Source organism: Plectrocnemia conspersa, unplaced genomic scaffold, assembly GCF_051122295.1.
Source record: "Plectrocnemia conspersa isolate PC_06_02 unplaced genomic scaffold, ASM5112229v1 ptg000011l, whole genome shotgun sequence".
Classification (NCBI taxonomy): domain Eukaryota; kingdom Metazoa; phylum Arthropoda; class Insecta; order Trichoptera; family Polycentropodidae; genus Plectrocnemia; species Plectrocnemia conspersa.
Window position 1 is genome coordinate 20,525,285 of NW_028277175.1, and position 17,844 is coordinate 20,543,128.

The 17,844-nt window shown below is 28.2% G+C and overlaps 1 protein-coding gene across 1 annotated transcript in view; it reads right to left on the reverse strand.

Moving 5' to 3' along the window:
• Positions 1-1,582: 1,582 nt before the first annotated feature.
• The window catches only part of LOC148229902 (uncharacterized), a 118,914-nt gene continuing 102,652 nt past the window's right edge, over positions 1,583-17,844 (reverse strand). Inside the window, exon 4 of the mRNA XM_088198310.1 lies at positions 1,583-2,596. Within this exon, the coding sequence (XP_088054436.1) occupies positions 1,653-2,585 (933 nt within the window). The 5' untranslated portion in view covers positions 2,586-2,596 and the 3' untranslated portion in view covers positions 1,583-1,652. The remainder of the gene's footprint in view (positions 2,597-17,844) is intronic.

Consider the following 17,844-nt stretch of genomic DNA (forward strand, 5'->3'; position numbering starts at 1 on the left):
GCTTTCGTTTCTTCTTTTAGCTGGTTATCCTCGTAAGGATGCCAGGGCTATCATTAGCGGCCATGGTTTAAAACGAGAGATGGACCAATAAACAATTAAGATAATGAGGAGGGCAACTTGGCGGGCAATTATTCACCGTCCACAAAGGGGAAAATAATTTGCACTCGTTCTCGCAATAACGACGCGAGTGTCAAGTTTCGGAACCATTAAATATCGTTTAGGTTGTGAGAAAAAATATCAGTCGGTATATCGAGTTGCTGATCATCAGATTCGATCTAATATAAAGCGAAGTATCTTATGAATATATAGATACACATAACATGTATGTGCATGATAAGAAAATAAATATTAGAAGATTATATGTACATAAAACCGATCAAATGGATGTTTATAGGATTTATTTTGTGCTTGATGATATTATAAATAAAAATATGTTAGTTTTTTTTATGAATTGTTTTCTTATCGATGGTAATCGTTGAAGGTCGGTATAAAAACACATTTTTATAATGTTGCAACATTTATTGGTTTATATAAATTTTTCTCTATATTTTTGTATAAATGATTTAATTTTATAATTACTTACAAATAATAGTAGTTGGTAACAAACGTTTCACTTTTAAAGGCTTTTTTAAACTTATATTTATACAAGGTATAAAAAATACGTACGAGCTAATAACACTTTCTCTCTATACACAAAAATCTTACAAGTTATAAATAGTAGGTAGGATTATTTTTATTTTTAAGTTTATTTTATACACTTACTTTTTATTTGTTACGTACAATTTTTTGTCATGTCCGCCGCAGGCGGGTCACAGAAATTACTCTCTCGAATTAAAAAGAAACATACCTATACGTACATATTTTAAAAAATGAAACTTAGCAACGTAAAAAATCCATTTATAATTAAACTACGGTGCTCAAATAGGAAAATTGTATCTATTTAATAAAAGGAAAATCGTATGGACTTTTCATTCACATTAAACATATTTATATACAACTTAAGTATGTACAAATTTATGTTTATATATATATATATATATTATTATCGTATAATTTTTATTTTTATTTTAAAAACAAAATAAAAATATTTTATAATCAATTAACACAAATGGTAATATATTTTTTATATAAATGGCAAAAAATATGTATTGATTTTTTTCATCTAAGTTAGACTTGAACAAAATCACAATTCGGTTATGAATTATAAAAATAATCACAGATATTATTAATTAATGTGAATTTATATTACAATATTAAATATAATTATAAATGAGAATTGGTCCATATATTATGAATGAACACAAACATATTTTATTGCTAATTATTTATATATTTATAATAATATACATAATGGACCGTTTATTTTGGAAGTTTTCGATTCGATGTAACATTTTTAAGCCTCATAGGCTTTTTATATATAAATAAAAAAAAAACATTTATAAAAACATATATCATATAACAAAAATATATAATTTTAGGATAGATTTTTTAAAAATACACTTAACACGTTATAAATTCGTTATCTTTATTATTTAATACGTTGAGCTCGAATGAAAAGTCCACGTGTTGTAGTAGTAGTACATTTTCAGGAATTGTTTCCGGTTTCGTACAACCGGCGATGGTGGGGTTGTTATAGTTGGTTTTAAAAAGGGCTAAGTGTTATCGGGAGGACTCGCGGAAGGTCTCGCCAATCTTGCTGCGGTAACTTTTCCCATGAACGATCGTATCTCTTCAAAGTAACAATCGTCTGGGGGTAGTCTCGTACCTCTTGCTGAGGCTTGTCCTACTCCTACGGTGGCACCTTCGGCTTCGTGCTTCCTTAAATGCCTGTCTAAATTAGTCTGTTGACCGAAGCACCTCTCGCATAAGGCGCATTTGAAGGGCTTCTCTTTGTTGTGGATGTTCCTCACGTGGCGTTGAAGATTGCTCGATATGGAGAAAGATCTTTCGCAGTATTTACACCTATAAGGTTGTTCGCCAGTGTGCGTTCGTAAATGCCTCGTCAAATTCGCGCTTCGGGGGAACACTTTACCGCAAAATTTGCAGGCGTATCTATCTCTCGGTCTGTTTGAGACTTGTTGAGGCGAAGGCGCTGGTGGCGTAGGTGGTGTCCCAATCGGACAGAATGGATATCTTGGAGGAAACGGGGGATATAGAGAGACTGGTAGTCTCCGTACTGCTTCTAAGACTGCAGGGTGTATGGGCGGTGGCACGAATAATCCACGGGGAGGTGTAATGATCGATCGCTCTTCGGATATATCGTCGGTTTTATCAGGCGAGGGCGATCTGAGTATCAAGTTTTGGTTTTCGTCTTCTATTCTCCGTCTTATGAGGAAGAGTGAGAGCTTCTTCCTGTCGACGCGCAGGTCTAGGGGTTCGTCTAAAGGCGTCGACATTGGGGCATGCGCTGGGGACAGAGCTGGAGAACATCTGTTGATATCGTGGGGAGCTCTGACGAGAAGGGCGGGGGCGGCGGCCCCAGTCGCTGGGGCGGCTGCACGAGGGGAGGATCGCCCGGAAACCATTTTGCGCGGGGAGTGGTCCTTCTCTCGCATGGCGGGCAGCGCGCTGGCCGCCTGGCTCATGGGAACAGCTCCTGTAACAAAAAAATAACAGTCTTAAAAAAGTGTAAAATAATAAGTATAATAAGCGCCGCATATGATAGCTAAGCTGACTGTATTACATGACTTTAAATGCTTGAAAAAATGTTTAAGATGATTGAAATTTCAAAATAAGGGTGTTATTGGTTCATTAAAGTTTTAACATACATAATAACTATTACTGTGTATAAAATATATTAAATTAAAATGTTATTTATATTTCTCTTTCGTAATAATAATTGAGACATTAAAAAAAAAATATTGTATAACTTCTGAATGATCAGTACCTCTGTGCCGAACATATTTTCTGTACTCAAAGCTTAATGACGATTGCCAGAAGACTGATCTTATAGAGTTGTAACGTTATAATTTAAGAAGGAAGCTGAGAATCCAAAGACGCTAAGAAGGGATTGTCCGCTTTTCTTGGGCAAAGGCAGAGTGCCGTTTTCAGATTAGGCTCGCGCTGGTCGTCCGCGCGAGAGAATCGAGGGAGAAAGGCAAAGTACTGTTTATGTGTGTGTGTCTAAAAGTACCGGCGAGCTTAATGCGCTTAACGAAGCTTAAAAAAGTGCACTTTCATTTCTTGCGCTCCACTTGGCGCGCGTTAATCTTGTTACGATTGTATCGGAAGGAGATTATTGCGTATATGTGCGTCGTGTGCTCAGTTCTGTTTTGTGTGCATAAGAATGGCCGTTTTCAGTTAATTTTATTCGATGCACGACAAAATCTGCATAAGTTGTTCAGATGCTAGAAATCTGTGTATAAGCACATTGAAATTTGAACAAAATAATAGATTAGGTGCTTTTAGATATATAACTATTCAGAATGTAATTAAAACATCATTAAATAATTTCCCATTGTTTTTCATATATTAATAGAATATTTTACAGCTCTTTACAGTTATTTTTAAGAAATATTTATGAGCCTAAGAATTAAAATCGAAGTTTTTAATGGTTTTATTTTTAAGCTGATTCAGATTCTTATTGAGAAACCTAGTAGTAGATGCCAATATAAATAATTAGTTCTATTTATTTATTATAAAAATTCTAACCTTTCGTTTTAACATGATTAGGGTTAACAAAAAGGCTTTGAAAATTCGGCATTTTCACGAAAAATTCTTAAGGAGAAACATTAGTTACAATTAATACTTAGGTACAAGTAAGTAGTAGGTCACGTGACTGAAATCAGTCTGTGAATTAGTTACAACTATTTTATTAATTATACACGTCACTATGGACAACGTATCTTGATTTTATTTTAGTCATTCATCAAGATATCTATCAGTGAGATTAGAAAAATCTAAAAACACCTAATCTTTGACGATCGATCAGAAATATATTTATATAATATAACAATCACTACTTCTGATTTTCTAGACAGACCAAAATTGAAAAACACTAGGGTTTATTAAATCATAATATATAATAATCATATATAATATATTTTATCTTAAAAATTTTAGGCCAAATTCATGATTTTACAAAGCATTTGCATTGACGAAATAAAAAAAAAAGTATATTGACATTAACATCTAATTTGATAATTGGTATGAATTGAACTTGTTAAATATAAAATTATGGGCTTAAAAATATAATAAAATTAAGTTATTTAAAGAATTATTATCATAGTGACGTTTAGATTCTATTGCTGGATTTTATATTAAAATTATATTTAAAAAGATTATTTAATCTCTATTATTATTAATAATAAAAATATATTAACTTATGCTTGATATTAAATCTCAAACTTTAAAATAAATTAATAAATAAAGTTTTATACAGAAAATTTATAAGAAAATAAGATATAAGTTTTGTAGCAATTTAAAAATACTAAAAAATCTTAACTGTAATATTTGAACAAAATCATTACTGACACAAAATGCGTTTTCTATAAAATCGCGTTTTAAGAGTAAATTTTAATGATTTTAAGTTTGTGCATAGACTTACAAAACTAACAAATGTTAAATATTTTTTATCTATTTTCTAACTTGTGCTAATCTTACAAAGAGATTACTAAAAAGTAATAAAAATTTGTAAATTTTTAATCATTGAATTATTTAATATATTGCATTTTTGTTATTTGTCTTAATCTTACTAGAATAGTATTCAAGTAATAGTTAATAAAATACTGACAAATCTTAACTGTCTGATATTAAAACAAAATCAATACTGACATAAGATGCGTTTTGTATAAAATTGTGAAGACAGAAAAATATCTTGTTTCTTAGATTAAAAATTTATTGTAAAAATTATATTTTGGTATCTTATTAAGGCTAGTTATAGAGTCTCCAATTCGAGTAATTGAGTACTCGATACTCGAGTATTTTTGTCTATTTTTCAAGTACTTGATAATCGAGTATTTTGAAAATTACTCGATTAATACTCGAAATTAAAAAATTTTGAAATATTTCAGAAACAAAAATTACTTTAACTCGGTCCGGTAAAGGTTAACGTTTTGCTTTTATTTGGCGTTTATGCCCGAAGTCCCGAGCTAGAGCGGTTACTATCAGGTATAATTTTTTCATAGTTCCATAGTTGCATAGTTCCGGTCGTCGGCTATGTTAGTGGGTACGACGGAGAAATTTCTTTTGTGTTTTCTGTTCGACAGTCCCGACTTATCTAATTTATGGCAATGAACAATATGAAATATCAAAAAAAAAAATTTTAGGTTTTATGACCATGCAGTTGTAGCGTGAAGTGTAGTAAATTGTTTATACTGATCCCTCAGCCTAAAATATAAATCAAAACAATTGTGTGTTTTAAAGGCATTTAAAGTAAAGTCAGTTCTTTGCGAACCGTTTAGCTCTAGAGTGAAAGGGATTCACCCAAATACATCTTCGAAGGATATAGATTTAAATTCTTCGCATTAATCAGAAGGAGTAGAATATTGTATATTGTTAAGAAAAAAAATCTATTCAAGAAGAATTACAAAATGCTATTTTGTCAATAGTCGAAGGAAATAAGAGAAAAGCAGAGAAGGGAATGAAAGAAGAGAACATAAAAAGAGAGTTCAAAAAATTTTATATCTATAAAAAGCGAACAGATATAGATTAGAAGCCTTATCCAACGCGTTAATGACAATAAGACCAACATCAACAGCAACGGAAAGGGTTTTTTCCATAACGGGAATAATAAAACCAAAGGTTAGCAGTAATATTAAATTCGAGACACTTTTTGCATTATTGTTTTTAAAAAGTATGTTCGTGAAGTTAAAATAATTGTAAAAATTAGCATACTAAGTATTTTATTTATTTATTTATATGTGCACGAATTTGAATAATAGCTATTTTGGTACATTTGGTAAATACTCGAAAGTACTCGAGTACTCGAGTATTTTAAAATTTTAATATTCGATACTCGAGTAGTTGATGGTTCGAGTAATTGGAGACTCTAGCTAGTTATTTCCATCACCTTTGTGAGGTTATAAATATCTAGCAATATATAATATTACATCTGAGGTTTAAAAAACAGTTTTTGACTCATTTTAGCTGAACTTTATTCTATTAGCTTAGGTATGACTAAATTTTTTTAATATGCTATATTTTTGAGATGTAACGTTTAATTTTAAAATTTAATTGTAACATTTAATTATCATATACTTTAAGCTGATTATGCTGCCGATATTTTTTTTATACATTCTCTATGAGCTAAAGTAGCTTATTATTAAAGATTTTTTATACCTAAGATTTACGACCTAGCTAGATTTAAATTAATCATCACGATAATCATTCGTGAGATTACAAAAATATAACAAAATATAATCTGTGATATATTATAAAAAAAATATTAATTCCAATCTCTCAGACACGATGATTCATATGGGATTCGAACCCAGATCTTTCGGGTATTAGTCAACGACTATACCAATGGTCATCATGTTGGTATAGTAGTGCTTATCATAATCATATAAATGAGTTGTAATGAAAATTATATTATTGTTTCTTTTTTCTGATCGAGCTTATAAATTCGGACATTTAACATAAGGTATGTTGCGCGCGTGGCTCGCGCAAAGCAAATTGTTTTTTAATACAATATATTTATTCTCCTTGACGGTAAGGTACGCGAGGGCCGCATATTGTACACCGCCGGCCACAATTTCACATTCGCAAATTGTACGTTTTGTGCAACACGGTCAGAATGAAAAATTACTATGTTCCATTCAAATTGCACCTCTTTTGATCGTACGTAATAAAACGAAAGTCGAGAAAATGAGTCGTCCGCTATCCGTCCGTCTGTCACTCAAGAAAGGGACTTGACCTCTGACTCCGAATATACACCCATATAATGATACGTTTTAAAACTCAGCCAAACTGCTTAATGATACCCCACGTCACCGTCCCTCAATTACATTATAAATCACGATTGCTACGGTTTTTGCATTATTGAATTAACGGCTTAATCCGAAGAAGTTTATTTTTTTTGTTCGTTGAAAGCAGATGCTTCTGGTGTTTGTTCGTTCGTTTAGCGCCCGACCTTAGATGTACGTGTTCAAAGAAGGTCTCTTGTTTCGTCGTTTCCGCGCTTTTAGCACCGTTTCCTTATCACAGAGTGTCCATTGTGAGCAGGTGCAGAACTAATTCAGTCTACGTGCTTTTACAGTGGCCATCGAGGCGTCAAAGTAAACATTATATTTTCGCGGAAAGCCTCGAACAAACAAAGTATGTTTAAAGACCACTAAATAACAATAGTGTTATAGTAATTTCCATATAAGGCAGTGTTGTATGCTTAATGAAATTTTAAGTTAAAAATAAATTGAGATGTCAAGATTCAACGAAAACTAAAATGCTGCTTTTCGAAATGGGTTTAAGCGAAAACTGCTATGCAAATTTGTAATATTTCACGGAGAGCAAGTACGAATGCGGCTTCTTGGCTGACAACAATGGCTGTACGTGGTAATTTCTCGTGATAAATAGGCATTAAGTGCCGTTTACCACGTTGACCACCTTTCGCCTTGAGGGTACGGAAAGTCAATCTTATTATAATTTCTATTCGGACGCGAGTGCTTACCGGTGCGCCGCAATATATTTTAAATATTTATATAATATGCAATACATCACTGGAATTGTGAATGGATAAATGGCTTTTAACTTCATAAGCTTTAGCGACCAAATTATTTTATATTTATTTACCTTAAAAATATGTTTAGTCCTAAGGAACTCAACTTTGATTGGACGAAAGATTACAAGTAAATGAGTTAAAGCTGTGTTAAATCAGCTAATTTATATAGTCAAACATTAAGAAGCTTGTATTTTATAATATAAATAAGCATAGTCTTTGCATTACTAATGGAGCAGGATTAAAATGGTTTCTTAATTTCGTGACAATATTTTAATTAAGTATTTATAAATAGTTTTATCTTTTTATTTTTCAATAAATTATTTTAAATATTATTTGTAGAAATCATAGACATTAGTAAAGCTGAAGATTTTTTTTCTTGAATTGAAACGTTAAAAGAAAACGATTGACAATTGTATTATAAGATGTTGCATTGAAAGTTTTTTATTAACTGCTAAAATATCATTATATTTTATTATAAACGTTGTCCAGAATAATATAGGTATTAAGTGGGGTTTAGAAGTTTTAAAATTTTATATAAAATGTAGTTTTCAAATAAAAATGTACTTGAATAGTATTACTTAATTTTTCTAGAGTTCTTAAAAAAAATTGAACATTGAAAAATCAGAATTCCTAGTTGATTATACCGAAAAATAGGTGGTTGATGTAATCATAAACAAAAAGAAAGTTCTAGTAAGTTGAGAACTTAAGTAATCAGTATTTTCCGATTATTTAAAAAAAAAGTGTCCATATTACGTAAATGAAGATAACTTTTAAATAAATATCATATAGTTTACGGTTAATAAATTGCCACACCTTGTATGTATGACACCATCATTAACTGTAAAGCTTAATCTAGATATGATATTAAATGTAAAATTGTCTCCAAAAACAGACACGACACATGGCTCATGTACGTACACGTAAAATATTAATAGCTTTTTTTATGTATCGCCTTTTAAAACGTTTACCGCCAGCCGATGGCTTGAGGGCGAACGCATCAACGCGGAGAAGATAAAAAAATAATGTTTATACACACGAGCTTATCTCTTTCTCGCCAGCTATAAATCCTTGTCATTAGCTACTCGAGTTTCAGTAAATAACCCACAATGAACACATGCATATGAGTAATTTTGAGCGCGAACTCAATAAGAGGATCATTATCGATCGTTAATGTTCCAAATTGGTTATTTTAAAGTATCGAAATATCTTTGAAAATAAGTAATTATCCAATTTATTCACATGCATTGGTTTTGTATTTTTTATTTGCCTCCTTTTTCGCAACGATTCCGATATAATTATAGTGGATCAGTTCGCACGATGCTAAATGGGATAAGCAATATTTGTCGTGTAATGAGAATATAGCATAATTCATTTCGCAAATGCGTTATTCAATAGGCGAACGCCTTTTTTGCGTCTTCGTATCTCACATGCTGGGTTTCCGTGCGAACCGCGCGTCGATATCACACGCGACGTATATTGATTTTTTCTGATAACAATTTCGTTGTCGCATGGGAAAATCGCACCTTTTTCTCTTTCTCTTTAAGAGACCTCGTTAAAGGCATTTTTTAACATCAAGCCTGCTTTTATATGTTATATAAAGCATACATGGCATTCTGAATCGTTTTAGTTTCGGTCGAAATCAGGTCAAAAAGCAAATATATTTTTATGCAATATTTTTTGTAAGTACAGTATTTAATTACTCTGTACTTAATATATGTAAAGTCATACGTTGATTTTAGTGATTATTAATATTTATTATGCTTTTTGTTTCTCCAAAAATAACAATTATCATTTTCCCTTCTCGATTTTTATAAATAAAAATATATGTAATGATACATTATTGTAAATATATTTATATAATTGATCAATAGAGATTTAAATAATCGTTAAAGAAAACAAGCAAATTAATGGATGCGAATAATCGAAGGACAAGAACGAATCGATCTGGTTAGATTATTAACACTTTTATAGAGCTTCGAGTTACACAAGAATTTTGCTATCTTATATTTAAACCTATATTACAGATAAATGGTCAAGAGTTGACACTTTACATTTTTATATTTCAAGCAAAATAAAGATAAATATTTCTTTAAATTATTAAAAACGAGTTTTAAGTTCGCCGTCAGACAAATTTTATGGCGTAACTCTCAAAAGATTCTATATATTTTTTAATCTGCCGATTCTCTCGCGGAGACATTTCTTCTAATCTGATTCTAATCTGTAGCTGAGAAAATCGTAAATATTTATTTGCTATGGCAAATAAATATTTCCGATTTTTTTTCGACTTTTTTTTTTATTCACGATTTTCTTTAGACTTTTATTCGAAGCTTCCAAGAAAGCCTGCATATTTTCAAACATCTAACACGGACCTACCCCTTTCCATGCGGAAGTATAATAAAATGCGGAGGTTTTCAAACATTAAAAATATTTGTACAAATTTAATTATTGAACAAGAAAAAGCTTTTTTAAAATTTCTCTAATTATCAGTAAATTTTTCGGGAAATGAGAATTTTTGATTTGGTATTTTTCTCAACAAATTCTCAAAAGGAAACATTATAACTGAGAAGTATGTATACTTAATATAAACTTAATACATATTTTTGTAGAAAAATTATATGTTTATTCAAGAAAAATTTACAAAAAAATTGTGAAACACATTACATAAAATATAATTATAATAAAAATAAAGTTTTAACTTTAATTCATATAGTATAGAATTTATAACATCTATTTGTAAGTCAAATTGTATGCAAAGAAATATTGTATACAGTTTGACTTACAGATAGATGTAAAAATTATTGATATATACTATAAAAATTTTTAAATCAAATTTAATTTTTAACTTTACAACTTTAAAATCATGACTATAATTTAGAATGCTAAGCTTAGTTTTAATTAAATACTATATATTAATGTACTTCAGTGAAATTTGAGTTAATAAAATGTACTACATATATGTATTATAATAGATTATTACACATTATATGAAACCTTACATTTTCAAAATAATAAGTAATCATAAATGAATATGCAGAAAAAATAACGTTATCGTTATCGTTACAAAAAAATATAAATAAATTCATTCATAAACACAATAAATAATAAAAATAAATCTAACATGTTTTTCGTTTATCTATAAAGCTAACAATTATAATGTTAGACAGGTTTCAATTAAAGCTATTAATTGTTGTGTTGTGTTAGAATAGAGAAAAATAGTTTTAATTAAAGTTTTTAAATATTCGTTATTTTTCGCTATTTAGTTATCGAATAGTAAACTATAAAATATTTTAATATATAATAGATGTAAAGTTATAAAGAATTAAAAAATATTTTCAATAATGAATACAGATTCATACACACATAAAAATATGTGTAATAAAAAAACAATATAAAATAGTAAGATTTTTTTTTATTTTTAAAATATAAATAAAAGCATAAATGGTTTTACATTAAAGCAGAGGAAAATTATATTTTAATTATTCTTACTGCCAAATAGATACGTAAAAAATATAACGATAATAACTTACTTTAGCCACCGTTAAAATTAATTATTATTTTTATTAACTTAAAAATTGAGATAAAAATTTAATACATTCTCAATGCAGGCATTGAGAGTGTACACAGTTGCAAAGAAACTTATATGAGTAATTTCTGAAATTTCTGGATTAAAAAATGTGTTTTTTTTTGCTCGGCTATTAGTTTCTGCCATGACTGTTACAAATAGTATTAAAATAATAATATTATTTATGCGTTACATCGAGTCGAAGAATATATTTACGTTGTTAAAATACACATTTTTTAAAATTTAAAAAAATAAACATTTCAAACGTTTTTTACTACAAATATTTTTTTTAATATAGAATAGTCACAAAAATTATTTATAATAGGTTTTATAGATTAACATGTTCCTTTAGATAAATATAAATATTGTATTTTAATAAAATATATTACTCCAGAATTTTTATATTTACATTTATTGTTGTTAATCTATTGTATTTATGCAAGAAATATTTACAAAAAGTAAGTAAAATATTACATAAAATTTGTCAAGTAACACACATTACGTAAAATATAAATTTAATATTAAAAAACTTCTAACTTTGATTCGTATTGTATTTTTGGCAAGCTTAGCAAATTTCAATAATAACAAATCAAACTTGCAATGTTTAATCACTACTTTCTAAACATATTAAACATTATAATATAAACTAACGATGTATATATTTAACTCTTAAATATACTTAGGGGCGGATAGCCATAAGATTTAGAGGAATTCCGTTAAATAGATAGCTCTCAAAAAAATTCAAACGATGTTGGATATAGTTTTAATATAAATAAATACATAGGGTGCAATATATTGTATTTGTGGTAAGACAGTCAAATTTAATTTGCAGTGCTTAATCACTACATTTTAAACATATGTATCTAAATATTGAATATATTTAAGTCCGGGTTAAGCCAAAGGATTTAAGAAACACAGTCTATTCACTAAGGCTAACTAGATTTCAGAAAAAAATCAATCAAAGTTAGACAATATTTTTCTGTAAATAAAATCTCAAGCTATAAAAAGCATTTAATTAGCTTCCCATAGTATTCGTGGTGAGCTTAGAAAAATACCGTCATACCATTAAAGTATGAAACTTGCAGTGCTTTGTTATTAGTTAAAATAATAACAAACTATAACTTAAATAAGTTTAAAACCATTAAACTTAGGGGATACAAATATAAATCTTTCATAGATTTAATAATTAAAAAAAAATTAAATTAAAATGTATGTTTTTTGTGAACTTTTGCCTTAGCTTATTAAATTTTTAAGCTCCTGTTCTAGTCCATGCTTTATCAATATGTTAAAAAATATAGATTCAGTCTGTATCACATAATAACATTTATGTAATTGCACATTTAGTAATAAAATACTACTTTGAATATAAATATATGTAATAAGTAGTAATCTATATTTTAGTAATGCAAAAAATGCATGTATTTTTATTATATACATGTATGGTTACATATCGCTTGTCTGTGCAAGGTGTTGGAAACGTCGGATTTCACATCAGATATTTTTTATTCACAAATCGCCATAAGAGCATATCATAATCCAATTAGCAGATTCCTTCAGCTCATAACCGATCCGTTTTGTGCCACGATTAGAATCTGAGAGACTAAAAGCTGCGTGCACTGTAATGCACCACCATGTGACGAAACAAACTTGTCGTTTGCTATAATATACTTAACTAAAATGGTCCGCTGCAAAATACCTGCGAGCCGTTTAACGACTATAAATCATCGCATTAATTCAATGTGTGATGGCTTCGGATGAAATTTAGATCGGCCCTATTCTAAGCTATGCGACGCAGAATAAATTTTCATAAGCGCTAATTACGTGAATGTGTATTGATTAATAAAAATTTATTAGATTCAATATTAAATTTGTTCATGTTACTGTAATATAATTTATATTGATACATACACCTTAATTGCACTATTAATAAATAACTAAATATGAATGCACCAGGTTTATATGTATCTAATATAATAAATAACGTAATATATAGAAGGCAATGTAAATTGTAAATTTAAGCCACTCGAAGCTAAAAGTAAATTGATAGCAAACATTAAAATTTAGTGAAACAACACATCGCTATTAAATGTGTCACAATGAATGCCTAAATTTCGTATGTGTTCAATACATTTTTTTTAAAAACTCAACTATTAAAACAAACGTGATGCAATTTACATATTTTGGCACAAGTGTTGATTGTTTTACTTACTTGAAAAAATATCAATATATATGTATTATAGTATGAAGGTAAAATAACTGTTCTAGTAACTCTATACATAATACTAGTCTTTAAAAAAAATTTAAGATTTAATTTAAGATAAAAATTTAATTTTGAGTAATATAGTTAGAAGATTGTATATATTTTTTAAAGATTGCTATACATACGTTGCTTTATTAAATGCTTTCATGCTTGATTGATGACTCCCTTTACAAACATTACATAAAAAACTGCTAGATTAATTATAAAATGTCTCAAAAACAAGGTGTGATCAATCAAAATTAACGATCAGTAAATTTATGTTTTCGGTTTAAAGAGTGACGATACAAGTACAGTAGACTATTTACCGACTTTTCTTTTCTTATTTTGTAGTGGTAGAATTAGCAAAAATATTATTTATTAATGGTTGTAATATGATATTACATTTATTAGCGCCAACTTATCAATTAGCGGCGAAAGTGTATCGCCGGCTAATGACGAGCGAAAAAAGTGGTCCATCCGACGAAGACACTCCTCTCTCGGCGAAAAAGAGGAGTCATTAAATTCTATCCACGATTGCATCTCCCGACATGGCTCGGGCAATTCATTAAAAAAATATATGTACGAGGAATCGAGCTCGATGGCATGTCGCTCACAGCCATATTCCCACAAAGCGAAAACCTGTCAACGTTGACCACTGCACTGCATTGCACTGCACTGGGCCACTATATCGATATCGCGCCAGATAAGCTGGGATCATGTAGAGATAAGGAATTTTATTTTAGTGTCTTTGTAACTGAATATTATTAGTGAGGATGGGAAAAATATTATGTTACACTTGACATACTTCCAAACGAGTCTATCAATCAAAAAGGTGTGCAATATAGATGACGACGTGTCGATATCAAAATCACACCATCGATTGATCCGCAGACTATTATAATTGCTATGGAAATAATGCATAAGTGCCTTCCTTCAAGTTACAAGTGGGCGTAATCGCTATTGACGCCGACAAGTTTTCAACAACGAGAGAGCAAAAAATGTTAGAAGAGTACAGGAAAACTGAGAGCTGTATCGCTAATAGTCGTCTTCCTATTAAAAAAAACAGCATAACATTGTAAGCATCAAGATTTTATAGAGCAAATATTGTAATAAAAATTACTATTAATAAAAAAATCTGATATTTATTTATAAAATATATTCAGTAATGGATAAATAATGATGAAAATCAATTAGAATATCTAGTTTTATTATTCCAAATATTGTACATGAAATATTATCTGAAAATTAAGACTTATTTTTAAAAATAGGTTTTAAATAACAGCAGTATTAAGCAAAATGTGGGAATTTTTAATGAACATTGTTTTGTAGAATTATCCTTTCAATACAATATATTTGAGAGATCTAAAATTATTATTTTTGTAATACTTTCAATAATTAGTAAATGTGAAGCAGATAATGTATAGTACATTTTTTGCTTCATATATGTAAAGACAATATTTAGTCTCAAGTAATAAGTTAAATTATTTGATAAAAGCAGCAGTAAGTAAAGAGATAATATTTTACCAATAATGTTATCATAAACATTATTTTATAATTTAACAATTCAAGTCTTTATTATTTAGCGACTATGAACACTAAATATACTAAATTCTAATACATAGAAATACATGTAAAGATCACTATATCACAGCCAAACGATGCATATTTAAAAAAAACGTTGTTGAGATTTTTGATTAAGATCAAAAAACATTGTATGTACAATATAGATTTTATGACCGACTCTAGGAATAACGATTTTGACTTCCTTGAAAAATTGTTGATTAATAAAAATTAAAAATGTAGAGATCAACGAATTATTTAAAAAATATATGTGTAGGTATATATGTACATATAATCTAAAAAATATTCTTTATTCTTAAAAATACATTTAATTAATTTAAAAAAAAAATGTAATTAAATTCAATCACAACCAAACATATGTTTACAGCATATTAAAAAAAACATTCTTGAAATTTTTGATTAACATTCCAAAAACATTGTATGACAATACACATTTTATGACAGACTCTAGGAATAACGATAAGCAAATATTTCGATTTCGACTTTTTTGAACATTTGTTGATTATTCAAAATTAAAAATGCAGAGATTACTGAATAAAGAATGATAATATGTTCAAGTATTTATCAATGATTCGTTCACTGAATAAATAAAACAAGAGTCAGTTTTTTATGTATGTAAATGCTATGATCCGATAAGGTTTTGTCAGTTTTTGCAAAATACAAGATAAAATATCGTATATTGGAAAGTGGCTTATTTAAATATGCATTAAATATTTTAGTCATTGCATTAAATATAAATTGCAACCATGTAGTACTCCAAAATGAGAAAAATACTCATAGGAGTGACATTTTTTTCTATGTTTAAATTGCTCAAAAATTTTGGATAGAATTGGATCAAATTACCAATTGTCCTTCTCAATAAGTACATAAAATAAGTTATAAATATAAATAAAAAAAAATATTCTTACTTAATAAAATTTGAAAAATATTATTCTAATTCTAAATACTGTGAATTTTATGAAGAAAAACAGTGTTAATATGCATATAATTGTAGAAATATAAATTAAAGTTTATTCAAGCATTGTTATATACACCTATACATATGTAGATATAATATATTTAATAAATATATTTAGCCAGCAAAAAACTTTTTTATATTAATTAGATATTTTCTTATTAGTTCAACCCACGTTTGTTTACGTTTACTCATTAAGTAATTGATTAAATACGCAAGGTCTTCCACTGACTAGCAAGCTGTCATTTCAAATGACATTTTTTTGTCATCCATATCCAATTATGGAGTCGATACAGCAAGGTCTAAATTCATATTCTAGTCGCGCGTCTAACTGATCAATTATAAGGAGATGATGTCTTTCAATAGACAGATGTTTGAAGACACTTGAACTTATGGATAATTAGGAGATATTCTTAAAAAAATGAAATAATTTTAAATATCTACAATTAACTTTTTTTATATATATTAATATAATACAAACAATAATCAGAATAATAGATTAAAATAATATTGGCAAAATTAATTATTTTAATTAACAACCTATATTTTTATGTGTAATCGTCATATGCGCAAAACCAATACAAAATTGTGATGTAAATATTCATCGATCATTTCTGAATACCAATTTGTGTACTTTTTATTGATACACAATCAATTTTCCGCCGTCGGATGCAATTAACTCAAATAAAACACGTCGTCAATAAATAATTCGTCCACGCACCATATTTGTTCTTCATCCACACCGGTTCTCTTTTTTGAATAATATCATATTTTTTCACCAACGGCCGGAAAGCGCTCTCTCATACCCAAATTTTTAATATGCATTTATTAGCAAAAACTGCCCCAAACTTCTACGAAGTCATTTAAATATTACATACCTTGCGAGGCTGACAAAAATTAACACTGTGCCATATTTAATTGGACGCGCTTTTACCGTAAAAGACATTTTTATTTTCTAATTATATGTAAAGGCCTAAAATTACAAGATAACCATGCATCGTCAACATCCGATGGATCATGTTATTTATATTCAAGTATATTTTAAATATTTAATTAGCAGAATCCTGAAGAAATTTGGTATTAGACGATTATTATACCACATATTCATTTAACTTATTTTTATTACCACAATTAGTGCAATGATTTTTCAAATTTTGTAGGGATTTCTATTGCAGTATTAAATTATTGACAGGAAATTTATATTCTATTGCTGCAATTTATATCAATGAAATGTAGAAATTTAAGAGTAGTACATACTTTAAAGTGCCCATATCGCATGTAAGGTTATTTTAACATTAAAGCTATGTATTAGTATACATAGGTAGCTGTCATACAAAATATAATAATTCTATATTTTTTCACATGTAGAGTAACGGAAGTTAATTTTTCATCAATAAGGGATTTATTTTACTATATATTAAATAACATTTATATTTTTAATTTACAAGTTTTAAAGGGTAATAGTTTAAGAATCGTTCGATGTCTTCTAACATAAATTTTAATATGTATATTGAAGATAAAATTACACATCTATTTTTAACCATTTATAAATATATATATATATATATATATATATATATATATATATATATATATATATATATATATATATATATATATATATATATATATATATATATATATATATATATATATATATATATATATATATATATATATATATATATATATATATATATATATATATATATATATATATATATATATATATATATATAACATTGCAATATTTTTTATTGTAATTTTAGCTTTAGATCTTCTTTGCTGTGAACATATTTACATATTTAAAATAACCTATATTAATAGTTGTTCACTTCTGCACTTATATT